At 40.1% G+C, this 13,133-nt stretch overlaps 2 protein-coding genes across 3 annotated transcripts; both read right to left on the minus strand.

Annotated features, from left to right (window-relative positions):
• Positions 1-1,499: 1,499 nt before the first annotated feature.
• ptger3 (prostaglandin E receptor 3 (subtype EP3)) lies at positions 1,500-8,172 on the minus strand. The gene is made up of 2 exons (XM_077607176.1): positions 7,082-8,172; positions 1,500-2,911 (listed from the first exon to the last, which is right to left on the minus strand). The coding sequence occupies exons 1-2, from the start codon at positions 7,925-7,927 to the stop codon at positions 2,579-2,581; spliced, it is 1,179 nt and encodes a 392-aa protein (XP_077463302.1). The 5' UTR covers positions 7,928-8,172; the 3' UTR covers positions 1,500-2,578.
• A 447-nt stretch (positions 8,173-8,619) lies between these two features.
• Positions 8,620-13,133, minus strand: zranb2 (zinc finger, RAN-binding domain containing 2). Of its 2 annotated transcripts, XM_077607178.1 has the most exons (10): positions 12,970-13,132; positions 12,362-12,414; positions 11,758-11,866; positions 11,590-11,672; positions 11,432-11,508; positions 10,754-10,939; positions 10,444-10,604; positions 9,908-9,967; positions 9,358-9,507; positions 8,620-9,190 (listed from the first exon to the last, which is right to left on the minus strand). In XM_077607178.1, the coding sequence occupies exons 1-10, from the start codon at positions 13,023-13,025 to the stop codon at positions 9,127-9,129; spliced, it is 999 nt and encodes a 332-aa protein (XP_077463304.1). In that variant the 5' UTR covers positions 13,026-13,132; the 3' UTR covers positions 8,620-9,126. The 2 variants fall into 2 exon arrangements, with proteins under 2 accessions (XP_077463304.1, XP_077463303.1); XM_077607177.1 differs by having other exon boundaries at positions 9,051-9,507; positions 12,970-13,133.

Raw genomic sequence — 13,133 nt, forward strand, 5'->3', positions numbered from 1 at the left:
ACATCTTTCTTTAGTCCCTAAAAGGCAATGTTGATCTCAGACTACCATTTGGTTAACATACCAAAACAACAATCGCAAAAGTAGAATAATAAATAATAAACAAACCTACTTAAACATGGAGGGAACATGCAAACTCCACACAGGAAGGATCATGCCAATATATGCCTCCTCTCGTGTGCTTAAATAAAATTTACTAAAAAAGTTCAAATAAAAATATGCCCCTCCAGCATTTGCGTTAATATGGAGTCCTCCACAGTGAGTTGTACTATTTGGTTTGTATTAAATCATGTTAAATTGTTTATTATTATTGGAATATTAGTTATGACTGTGAAAGGCATATGTGCACATTCCTATTATACAAGTAAATCCGTCAATATGAGAATAAACAAGAATAAACGTCTATCTAAATGATGTCTGTCTTGTCTTTAATAGACTCACAAGATTACAGCACCACAATGAGTAAGCCACATAAGTATACACTTCAAAGACAGGTTGCAAAATAGTAGCATTCCTATTATACTTGCATACTGAACACATAAGTACCGAACATTTTTATAAAATGTAGTCATTGCAGTGTGGCAGCATGAATGTGAGTAGCCCTCGTCTGAGAATCAGTTCTCAGGGGTCGGTAAAGTCAGATCCATCGTGAATGCTTTGATCTCCATTTCCCTGCCTTTTTTTGTCCACTTAAAATGGCATAAATATATTTGAATATAAAAGTGATGGCACCCTTTTAGCTGAAAGAAAAAACATCCAAGCGGCAAAGTGGATGTGTATTTATTAGTCAAGTCTATGCAGTTTTCAAGAAGTTAGACTGATCATCATTAAATCAAGATTGTGAAATTTGGATTTTCTTCAAAAAGTGGTGTTTTAACAGAAGAACACATCTGCAGATTAAAGCTTAAAATGAAGTTTGTGTGAGAACTTTTGTGACCTACTAAGGCCCAACATCATTACCTTCAAAATTACGCAAATCTGCAAGATGACAAACTCATTAAAGCCATATTTTTGGAGAAAAAATACCTTCTTTTTTTACTCAGGTCAGCTTCACATCACCTTCACCACAATCAGCATTCCAGTAAGCATTAAATTGCCGTCCAATTAATAAGGTCTCCTCCAAAGTCATTATTAGCTATTGACTTCTCATTATCCAAGTACATAATTATTCATTTTCATCTAACAAACCAAAGTCAATTAATTTCCTTTCACTCCCAAGAACCAGCATAATCATGTTTGTAAGTACATTCAGAAGAGGAAAAATACAAATTCATTTGGTCCAAAAGCTCTGTAGGAAAAAATAAATAAATTCTGCATTCATGATTGGGTTGGAGGGTTAAATTAATACACATTGTGTATTTTGGACGAAAATCAAACAGAAAATGAATATTTTCTATTTTTTCAGGCGCAACAAAACATGATGAAATAAATGAGAAAAACACGACTCAGATTCACGTGGAAACTGATTGAGTCAAATAATTTAGAACGCACGATGTTAAATGTGGATTTTGAACACGTTGTGGCGTGTTTAATCATATCTGAACATAAACTTACAATTGAAAGCAACACTTCAAATTACAGGAATATTCATGACTTTTGAGTTTGATTTATTTAATAAGGGACAGCACATATTAATGGACATATTTATATTCATGTTAATGAACATATATATGTAAATATGCAAGATATGCGAGGGCTAATTTCCATCATGCATTGCTTCATCATATCATTTGTTCCGTCTTAATCTGGTATCTGTATAAATCTATTAAATATTCTCAATTTTGTTGTGCATGCAAATGGGAAATTCACACAGATTGTACTACGATGTTTGGTAACCTCGTCTTGTTGGCTGATGTGCGAAGAAAGACATCGTTTTTGTTTACAATGTCTGACTGGAATTCCAAAACATGCAGTTTTTTCCCCCCAAAATATATTTTGAACCACAATATGAAATATTAGGGTGACTGTACATTTCATGACGTATCAACTGTTGCCTGTCTCATCTTGAGCAACTGTTTGGCACATTTACAAATACTATACACTTTGATAAGCTCTAATAACCGATAATGTTCATAACCTCAACCCTTAATTGCACTTCACCTATTGATGGAAACTTAAAGTCACCCATCTATGACACTGTAGCTCTTGTTTTGCTTGTTTTGCATTAGTTGTCACTGCCTTGTTGAATATTTACATTCAGTAATATTAAATAGGTAGCTTTGTATATACGCTTGGCCACGAAGATATTTTCAGTATATTCAGCATGAATAAATAATCTTACAATATATCTTTTCTCTCCAAAAGTTTTTCATTAAAAAAAACATTCCTGTTTACATCTGACTGACTTTCGGTTCATCCCCTCACAGACGATCCGCAAGATCATCAAAGTGTAAAAAACTGATGACAAAAAAAGTTGCATCACTCCAGTTTAGAGTCACGCTTCCTGGACATGGTATGATACAAAAAAACTTGAAGATGACATGGAATGACATGACTTTTAAAAAGATACATTCCACATGCATATCCTCAATTTTGTTTCGCTCCACCTAATGAGTCATAAAACCGCAAAATCCTTCTGGAATCAAAGATCTCCTTTGTTACTTTGGGGTTTCTGGAGGTTTCCCTGGTTCTGCTTATTCAGTGCATCCAAAGCCATTTGGGTCTCCTTCTGATCCTCTAAGGAGCAATTGGACACAGCGTTGGCCACCAGGCAGAACTTGCGGAGGAGGATCTCCCTGCTGAGCAGGTAAACCCACGGGTCCAGGATCTGATTGAGCGAGGCCAAGCGGATGGCGGTCAGGAAGAAGTTGCAGTCCAATTGGACGTCTCGCACTGAGGAGGGCTGGGAACTCTCTTCTAAGGAATTACATTCATGAGAGGACACTTGCGTTGAGATCATCTTCACCATCAGCACCTGAGGAGGGAGACAGTCGATATGACTTTCAGTCCTTTCAACTACAAAATATCTCCCACCAGTGTAATATTCACGCTAAAATCACTCTATTAGAAAATCTTAATTATCTTAATTCCAATGCTAACCACTCAGACTAAAGATCTTTTACATATTAAGTAACACCGTCTGTGTCTGACATGTGCAACCCAACTGCACTCTCATTGATAAAGAATTAATCTAGAACTATATTCGCTACAAATTCAGTTCTTACAGTCTGCATTTGCGACAAATTGCGGTACAATTACAGAAACGATCAATCAAAAGATTGTCTTTTCACATTTCTAAACAAAAATCCCTTTTGAAATTGTGTTTTCATCCTGCTTTCTGTCGATAACGACCGAGTTGCCAATCCCTGAGAGCTCTCCTACTTCCCCCAAATGAGATTGGGTGGAAATGTTGGCCCGTTAACTGATGACAAATCTCCATAATCAGTTTCAGATTATGCCATTAAAATCTACACTGGTAGAAAACAAAATGACACCCCCTTTAAAAAAAAAATGTTACCAAGACAACCAGACTGAAATTTTGCTCAAATCCACAGCAGGCATGAAAAAAACATGGCTAAAGTTTCATGGGTTGATAAAAGGAAGATTAAGTACAAGATTAATCTTATTTGTGAAACTCCAAAGAGGCCACGGAGTGGTTTGAGATTGCATTGTTTCTTCGAGCCCAGCCTCGTTAATCTTCACTGCTGTAACACGACAATTTAGAAGTTTACTGAAACATTCAGGCTGTTATATATTGACCCAAAACATGCTACCAAACCAATAAAAGGGGAAAATTTGAATGTTTTAGACCTACACACCTGAACCATGTTGACCAAGTGCTTTACCTACTAATGAGAAGACTGTAAAGAATAATAGCAGTCATAATTAAAAAAAATCTTACTTGTTGCTAGGAAAGGAACTGCAGTTATTTAGTCATCTTTCTGCCCAGAAAACAGAACCTGCTGTAACTTCTACTCTAGATCAGGCACCAGATTTTGTTGTAATACCTGAAATAATAATGTTTTTTATTCACCAATTGGCAAAAATGCCCATTGTTTACAGCTTACACAAAGACAAAAACGTCCAATCCTTTTGATCGAAAGAATATGCTCTGAATCTTGGTCATACAACAGGTACGGTTATCTTCATTTTTTTAAAATTCCTTGACATTTGAAATAAAGTTAGGCTAAACATCTGCCTATATTAGCATAGTTTCCCATTTGCCAAAATGATTATCATAAAAAAAAAATACTAAAACAGTACATAATCGATTCTCCTGCCTCTATTGATGCGACTAATGCTTCTGCCAAGACAACAATGCCACAGAACAAACACCCCACTTTCCTCACACTCAACGAATTTTGGATGGACAATCCATGCCCTCATAACATACGGAGCAAACCCTTGAAACAGAACTCCCCTAAGTGAATTCCCCCTTAATGGATCACAGGGGCTGTGTTTCAACTGCAAATGTGAGGGTGGAAGGGAACATTACATTTGTTTAAGGTCTATCAATGAGAAGACACTCCGAAAGGCTACACTTAGAAACCAAACAGAGTTTTGACCGTTTACGAATATACAAATACATTTTTAGGGTACTTGGAAGTAAACACTGTGGAGGACAGTAATTGCTTTTTAATCTTCTTTTTGAAGCACGAGTGGTCTCAAACAGAACATTGCGACGTCTGTTCTTGTCAGTGGGCTTCTGAGAGAAGATGAATCATCCCCACAACTGCAAACTGTGTATATGTGTCCTTATCTAAATAGCTGTCAAATTATTTGTGGATTACGGTATGGGAATAGAATGTCACAGTACTTTATATTACCTTGCTTTGTGAGTAAATAAACAGTCACTTAGGTATGCATTCAATTTAATGATAATGGGGGAAAGTTCTGAATGTGTCTGCTGAATTTCTAGTCTTACTACTTGGGCGACAGTGGCGGACAATTTACAGGTGCTAGATCAGTGCGGCTCCCAGTCAACATTACGTTGATATTTTCATGTTTTGTAGTCCATTTATTCTTTCATTTTCTGAGCTGCTTATCCTCACAAAGGTCACAGGGGGTGTTGGAGTCTATCCCAGCCAACTGCAGGGATCCTGAATCGGTGGCCAGCCAATCGCAGGCCACTTTTGTATTCAATTGTAACACAAAGTTGTAATTTAAATGTTCAATCCCTCCAAACAAAACAGTTGTAGACGTGACCCGGAAGCAATTATCTGGTTGTAGACCATGAGTGCAAAGCAGTTTTTGTAGACAGGTCCATGTTTGTAATTTTGGCATTAAAAGAGGAAAAAAGAATGTCCCTAAAAGCTTAAATGATGTAGATTGGTCGATGAAGAGTGCGGCGAAATAACCCATCACCACACCTAAGCCTTGACCGGACGTTTGCTCGCCGGACGTTTGCTCGCCGGACGTTTGGTCGCCCGGACGTTTGGTCGCCCGGGTGAATATAATTTTGAGAGTTGGTTTCAACAGTAGATATTTAGATATTAAACTCTCTCTCATGAATATAATTTTGAGAGCTGGTTTCAACAGTAGATATTTAGATATTAAACTCTCTCTCATGAATATAATTTTGAGAGCTGGTTTCAACAGTAAACTCTCTGTCTTGTTGTCAAACGTCCGGCGACCAAACGTCCGGCGACCAAACGTCCGGCAACCAAACGTCCAGCGACCAAACGTCCGGGCAACCAAACATCCGGGCGACCAAACGTCCGGCGACCAAATGTCCGAGTACCTCCATAAGCAGCTATATATATTTTTTAAGGTTTATCCATAAAAATGATCTTTCCCAGACTGATCTGTGTAATATATTCATAGCAAGCAGATATAAAGAACAATCAACCTGGCGTGCCTGGTTATCAGTTGTCAGCATCCACAAGGCTTTTTTGTAACAAGGATTGTATCATTTAGATGTGGTCACAATAATTTTCACCTTGACTAAGAGCCAGTTCAAGATGGGTGAGTATTGCTTTATTTTGATTTTGAGAAGTCTTATGTTCGTAGCAAGCATAATAGTAGTTAGAAATTATGGCCCAAAAGTTCAACCTTTTTTCCATGAGACCATAACACATTTTTCCACATCTATTTCAGAGAGATGTCAAATATGTGTGTGTTTCCACCCCATGCCTCTTTGTTTTTTCTTAATAGGTCATACAGAGAGGAAAAGTCCTTGCCAGATATTCCTATAGCTCCTTCAATGTTGTTGTTGAGCTCTCTAACCAATTTTCTTGTCTTTTTTGCTTTAGAGGCACTTCCAGTTCTTGGTGTAATGTCAGCTTTGTTCCATTTTTTCTCTAAGTGGTAATGACTGTCTTTACTGTGTTCATGGTTTGTGCCCTTGCGATTATTTTCTACCCTTCCTCTGAGCGATACCTTTGGATAATGAGTTCCATCTGTTGTAGAAGGCTGAATTTCACCTCCATTATTAAAAGCTGTGTGCTGAACTCATTTTACAATGACTTTAGTTGGGTAACCCTTTCAGGGACAGTTGGTAACTAGTCTATACAAAAGTTATCATTAGCTTGACTGATTCATTGCCTGGCCAGTTTGTTGTGGTAGTCAGTAATTGAGAGAAAATGATTTGTATTGCCGTCAACGGCAGCAAAAGAGTTAAGCTATGTGAGGCCACTAAATAAATTTAAAAAAGTAAAATATACAGGGGCAGATCTATTTGAATTTAGGACACTAAATTGCCTTGAGGTATGAGTGTGAGTTTAAATGGTTGTCCGCCGCCTTGTGCCATTTCATTGGCTGGCCACCGTTTCAGGGTGTCCTCCGCCTCTGGCCCAAAGTTGGCTGGGATGGGCTCCAGCACCCCCCACAACCCTTGTGAGGATAAAGCAATTCACAAAATGAATGGAAAAAAGAATGAATGTGGCTCTATGCCTTGTTTGATGGTTCTCTTATTTGTATTCTCTCTTCAAACACACTCCAATTCATCATAGCCCATTAAAAACAAAGAACAAATTATATTTAACAAAGAATTTGGCAGATTGGATTTGAATAATATGCTTTTATTTGTGTTTGTGTGTGTGTGTGTGCGTGTGACTGTCTTTTTTGGCAATGACACATCATCACATGACCCCCTACTCTACAAAGAAAGTACCAAGTATATACTACTATAGTGATGAAAACATACCAGCAGAGGAGACCAGCACACAAGCAGGACGCACATAATCCCCAAGAGTTGCACGACCGTCTCCGTGGTGAGTCTTTCCCAATGTTTGGAGGCCTGCGACGTCCCAGACTTGGTTTTACAGCGAATAATCAAACCCCGGATGGTAACCACATTGCAGGACACGGTCACCAGCAGTGAAAAAATCCCCAATAAGGCAAAAGTGAAGGAGAAAAAAATGTTCCCTGGCACTTCTCTGTCCCCGGTGCTGATGAAGCACCACGTCCCGGGCCACTGCCGCGTGTACTTGCCCACCCCGGCGACGGGCAGGAGGGCGAAAAGCAAGACCAAACACCAGATGACCATCAGGGTCTGCTTGGTCACGCTGGTTTTCATGTGGTTGGAGTACCAGTGCGGGTTGGTGATGGCCGTGGCCCTCTCGATGGCCATGGCGCTGGCCATGAAAAGCGCGCACAGGCCGAAGGTGGTCATGCACACGCCGAAGAAGGCGCACAGGTTGCCGGACGAGTCGATGCGCTCCCAGCTCAGGTCGGAGCGGTACACCGAGATGACGATGGGACTCGTCATGAGCTGGCCGAACAGGTCGGTGAGCGCCAGAGATCCGATGCAAAGCAAGAAGGACTTCTTCCTCCGGTTTTCCTTCTTCCGGTAGGAGACGTAGACCAGGATGAGAGCCAGAGAGTTGCCCACCATGCCCGTGGCCATCATGGTGATGGGGAAGACCACTGACACGTAACTGCAAGCGGATTCAGACCCGGTGGTGTTTTCTTCCCCCGCCGACTTGGAAACGTTGGATGCCAGCATTATGGATTGCGAGCCCACCAGAAAGTTGCACTTGTCCGAAGTCATCCCTTCGGACGAGATGAGAAGCGGGGACTGATCAAAGGAGCCTGAGGTGAGCACAGCATCTCTTCAGAGGGGGGTGCGGAATTGCGCCCCCAAGTCCGTCTTTTACGCACAAGAACGGAGGCGGGACTTGCGCCTTTAAAATCTTGCGATTGAAAAACAGTGACTTTTTTATTGCTTCCAGTTATTACATTAAATAAAAGCAATTGGGGGATATCTTAATGGGCATTGGCCATTGTCTCAAGTCAACACGGATTGGAGGTCGATCGGCGTCAACGGCAACGTATGTAAGCACCCCAAATAAAACGAAAAAGTGACTGACACTTATCTACTCTTTATACGTACTATAGAAAGTGGCTTTTTACTGGGAAAAATAAAAAAAAAACACCTTTTATCCACATACAAATGTTTTACATCTCATTTGGTATGTACATGTGGCCCATTTGACATAAAATGTGAAATCACTTTTACATATTTATCGTGTCATTTATTAAAAAATACATTTGCAAATTAATCTTAAAATAAAACAACTGCATCCTAGTAATGGCCCGCCCGGCCCAATAACTTTGAATTGATCTAGCGCTACATTGTTGTCAATATCTCAACTATTTACCTGTGATATTCATCTTATAGAAAAATGAAACGCCGACATTTTCTTCAATTGTATGCTCAATCTAGAGAAAATCGACAATTCATTAGATCGACATGACTTTATTGACACATATACACTTGTTTCCTAGGTAGAAAGCAAGAATTGTCACGATGTACTAGAAAAGTCTTGGGGTAGCAGTTAATTGAATCAATTTCTACTTCCAGTAAACATGTACAAGTGTTCTACGAATGAAACATCTAAGACTCACTCTTTGCGATTCATGATAACAGAAGCTATGTGATACTTACCTTAAAAAACAAACAGCCAGTAATCAATTGTACACGTACTTTCTGCCCAAACATTTAAAACGGAGAAAGTTCTAAAATTCTCCCAAGACCAACAGAAACACTGCCAACCAATGTTATCCCAAAATAGGGACTATTTATATGGGAAGGCCATGTATACATTGGTCAAGAATTTGGACTTAATGTGTTGAATAGCGAGTTGCTACAGTAATATGTTTGTGGGGGGGGGGGTCGTCGAACCGCATACTGTATGGATGTTGTTGTTCCTCATGGTAACATGCATTGAGGTTAATTTCACTGAGGCATTAATTTTTTTTCTTTTTTGAACTGGAGTCAGAATGAGAAGATCTCGAGGACTGGTTGCTGCCCCTGAAAGCACACAAGACGATGGGAAGGGAAGCTACGTTAGCAATGAAAGGTATCCCCAATACTCGGCATACTTGTAACTCTATCAAGTCATAGAGATCATGAAAACCAGCACGATAAGGTCGTGAACGAGGTGAGTGCCACTGTGGTATTCCACTTTAAACCCAAACCTTTCGGACGAATGGGATCTGGAGCGCCTCCGTTTTCTCCCTCCAGATGACGACCTGGAGCGACTGCGCTTCTCTCCCCCCTCGGGTGAGGAGGACGGTGAGACGGACCTTTTCTGGGGTGGGGAGCCTTTTCCAGACCTGGAGCTCGATCTTTTGGAGGGATAAATCAAGTATCGAGGTCAGGAGGGTGTGGAAAGGTCAGCAACAGGATGAATCCTCAGACTACAAGCTAAATCTTACTAGTTCTAGTCTACTTAAATTTATTGTTTAGGTCCAATGTCATTAAGTGAACAGGCTTATGTTGGTGCCACTCAGAAGAGAATTAAGACCATATAGAGTGGACAAACAGGAATATTTCTATAGGGGGCCAAATTTCAATTCATGACTAACACTACGGATAATTTCAGACCCTTAATCAAAAAGGGGCCTTTTGCATTGCTATGACACATCCAAATGAAGGCTGAAATAACACAAGTCTTAGCAATAACACTGATTGGGGAGCCCATACATACACTCTCTGCGGGGAGAGAGTGCATGTCACCTCATTCACCTGGAGCGGGACCTCGAGCGAGACCCGGATCGGGAACTAGAAGAGCTCCTAGAACCAGATCTGAAAGACAAAAACACAAAAACTCTCCAATATTGTTTTAAAAGAACGACTAATGAGCCTCGCATTACTAATGAAACAAATCAGGCATTGTGGTCTACATAAATGGCAGGTAAATATGGACCGTAAAATAAGTTTGTTTTGGCTAATCTTATTTTTGCACGACCTCATAATTATTGCCTTAGAAGTCGAAGCGTTCAACTTCAAACTAACCAAAAGTCAAAATTAGATTATAGCACCATCTGTTGTTCTAGTTGGTGAATGACAGCTTGCGACCAGAATATTAAAAATCTATCTTGACCCATAAGAATTTCCATCGTCTTTACAGTACATTGGCAGAAAGGAAAAGCATGACAAATTCAATAACACAAAAATGAACAACATGAAAGGTATGTACAGTCAATTGGTTGATTGGAAGGAAGGTTGAGAGCTGATACTGACATTTTGCCCGGCGTTACCCTTGACCTGCACCCGTTTACCTGGACCTCGACCGAGAACTGGAGCTGGAGGAGCGTGAGGACGAGCGGGAACGGGACGAGCCTGAGCGGCTCCCCTTTTTCTTAGCTTGCTCCTTCTCATCATCGCTAGCATCCAGGTCGTACTTTGACAGATCGCCGTCTTCGTCGTCCTCGTCATCATCCTGAACACCAAGTGTTTGGTCATTTCACAAACCTCCCAAAATTGTATCCCACTAAATACCATCAAAATCCAACACCCTGTGGTAAATAGCATGTACAGAAATAAAATTGGTAATTGCTAATATTTCAGTGCTGCATCTGATGTCCTTACATCCAGTTTGTATTTGGACAGGTCACCATCATCATCGTCCTCCTCCTCTTCCTCCTGCTCCTGCTGCTGTTGCGGTGGCGGGGGCGGCGGTGGAGGCTGAGCTTTTTTCGCTACTTCTTTCTTTTCGCTTCCTTTAGAGGAAGACGTCTTGCTCTTCCCACGATACTTTTTCTTTTTCCTTCCAAACTGTGACATAAATAAGATATTGTCAAAGAAATATGTACCATTTATTGTGTGACACTAACATGCAACATCATAATCTAAAAAAATGTCATGTAAGGCATGGAAAAAATACTTTTTCCTCACAATGTGTGATAAAAACTGTCTGTTAGGGAATGTTGAATCAAAAGTTTTCCATTGCAAACCCTTATACTACCCTCTCCGTTTTTGTGATGTGACATAGAACAATAGCAGTTTGGGAAGGGACCTGAAGGACCAACTAAAAACGTGCACTGTTCAATGTGTTTTTTTGTGTAATTTACTGCTTATGGGTGTGTTCATCATTTACAAAGATTCTCTTGTGCACAACACAGACAACTCCTTTCAAGTGAAATATTTTTGGTTGCTATGGACTACTTTGCAATTAGATTATTTTTGTCACCCCAAAAACGGCCACATGACATGAACAGAAACAATATCCATACGCGTTGAACAAAGAAAGCACTAAGGAATGCGCACCTCATCATATTCACCGTCAGATTCCTCTCGCTCAATGTATTCTACATTTTCCCTTTCATTAAAACCACCACCATAACCTGAAAATGTAGAGAAATACATAAGAAAAGGTACAGAGTAATTGAACACTGGAGTTTTGCACATTCTACAACTTATATTACCTGTTCTCTCTTCAAGCTTGGCATACTTCGGAGTGTTACACATGTTGCACTCTGACCGCCTTGCCCAGTTAACGTTCCCACATCTAAAGAAGAGTGAGGAAAATAAACATGAAGATACAAGAAATGTAGCTATTTTAGGTACGAACACTGCAACAAATGGGGGCATACGTTTTACACTGCCAATCGTTTGCGCTGAAAAGTCCTCTACTCTTCTCAGCCAGAGTTTTGCCAATCTCCGTTCCTCCTGCTTTCATCATCTTTGCCTCCGTGGTTTTCTCTGTCAAAAAGTACAATGAACAAGTCAATATATCTCATTCCCACGTGGTCTACCATTCTAAATTAAAAGAGATGATGCGGGAGACAGGAAAGTCTACTTTTGTGATCAAATAATGATCACCTAGACAAATATTTCTTTAAGGTACGTGATGCATATGGCGGGCAAGAACAATTAAATTGAAGGCACAAGGTACAAATTGTATACATTTAGAGAATTAACTATTGAGGATGTCCCGATCGCACATTTTGGCATGCGATCTGAGTCACCTGATTTTGATATGCTAATATAAATATAATTTAAAGAGAATAATGGTACTGTCAGATTGCATGTAAAAAATCTTATTCAGGTCATACATTGTCAGAACAAACATCTGAATAGACCTGTCTTTTAGTAAATTTCTAAGTAAATGTTGACGAGATCAAAATATTGTGAAATAGTGTATGGGCATTGATCATGAACCCACGTTTGAACATGAATTTCAATGTGCAGACTGACCTATTCCACATCTATTGCAACTTGTTCTTCTTGCAAAGTTCACATTGCCACACCTGAAAAGCATTCATCACACAAATGATTATTATTAGTACTTAAAATAAAACACACAGACAGGGTATGTTGGTATAGCATTGAATTGGCGCACCACCATGACACATTGTGCAAGATCCCGGCAATAAGAAGCACAGCTGTCGGCTACTTGAGACAAGAACAACGCGTCTAACCGACGTCCCGATTTTAAGAGCACAGTTGACTCTCACGACTAGCCAAAAAAAGAAGCACGAGCCACGATCGTCCACCCGAGGCAGCTACCGTTAGCAGCCTCACCTAGACCGCAAGTCCATCAACAAACACAAAAAAAACCACCGAGTATTAAACCCGTTAAAATCGCAGCGATGATCAAAGTTGTGCTTTCTCTTTTTTCTCACCCTCTTGGATAAAATAAAAATAAAAATAATAATAACAAGCAGTGTTGACGAGCGCTAGCTACTTGGTGGCTAACGATGGAGGGCCTTGTGATCAAAACTAAGTTGACCGGCAGCTACTAAAAAAAACACGATCCAATGATTTTCGCATTGTAGGGTGTTCTATATTGTATAATAACTTACTTTTTATCAGGACATATCCAGTCACCATCGCTTACTCGGAAACTCTTTCCTGACATGCCGATTGGTGTGTCAACGCCGAATGGCTAGGTTGCTCTTGCTAGCTAAATGTGCTCAATGTGGAGCAAAGAGCGCCGCCCACCAAAGTGATGCCTTCAAAGATCGTC

Source organism: Stigmatopora argus, chromosome 8 (assembly GCF_051989625.1).
Source record: "Stigmatopora argus isolate UIUO_Sarg chromosome 8, RoL_Sarg_1.0, whole genome shotgun sequence".
NCBI classification, from domain to species: domain Eukaryota; kingdom Metazoa; phylum Chordata; class Actinopteri; order Syngnathiformes; family Syngnathidae; genus Stigmatopora; species Stigmatopora argus.

Excerpts from the sequence above, each read along its gene's own strand:
- zranb2 (XM_077607177.1), bottom strand. The coding sequence starts at position 13,025 with ATGTCAGGAAAGAGTTTCCGAGTAAGCGATGGTGACTGGATATGTCCT. Across the intron at positions 11,867-12,361 it reads TTGCAATAGATGTGGAATAG|AGAAAACCACGGAGGCAAAG; the intron begins GTCAGTCTGCAC and ends ACTTTTTGACAG. Across the intron at positions 9,508-9,907 it reads CGCTCGAGGTCCCGCTCCAG|ATCGAGCTCCAGGTCTGGAA; the intron begins GTGAATGAGGTG and ends TCCCTCCAAAAG.
- ptger3 (XM_077607176.1), bottom strand. The coding sequence starts at position 7,927 with ATGACTTCGGACAAGTGCAACTTTCTGGTGGGCTCGCAATCCATAATG. Across the intron at positions 2,912-7,081 it reads TGTGCTGGTCTCCTCTGCTG|GTGCTGATGGTGAAGATGAT; the intron begins GTATGTTTTCAT and ends CTCCCTCCTCAG.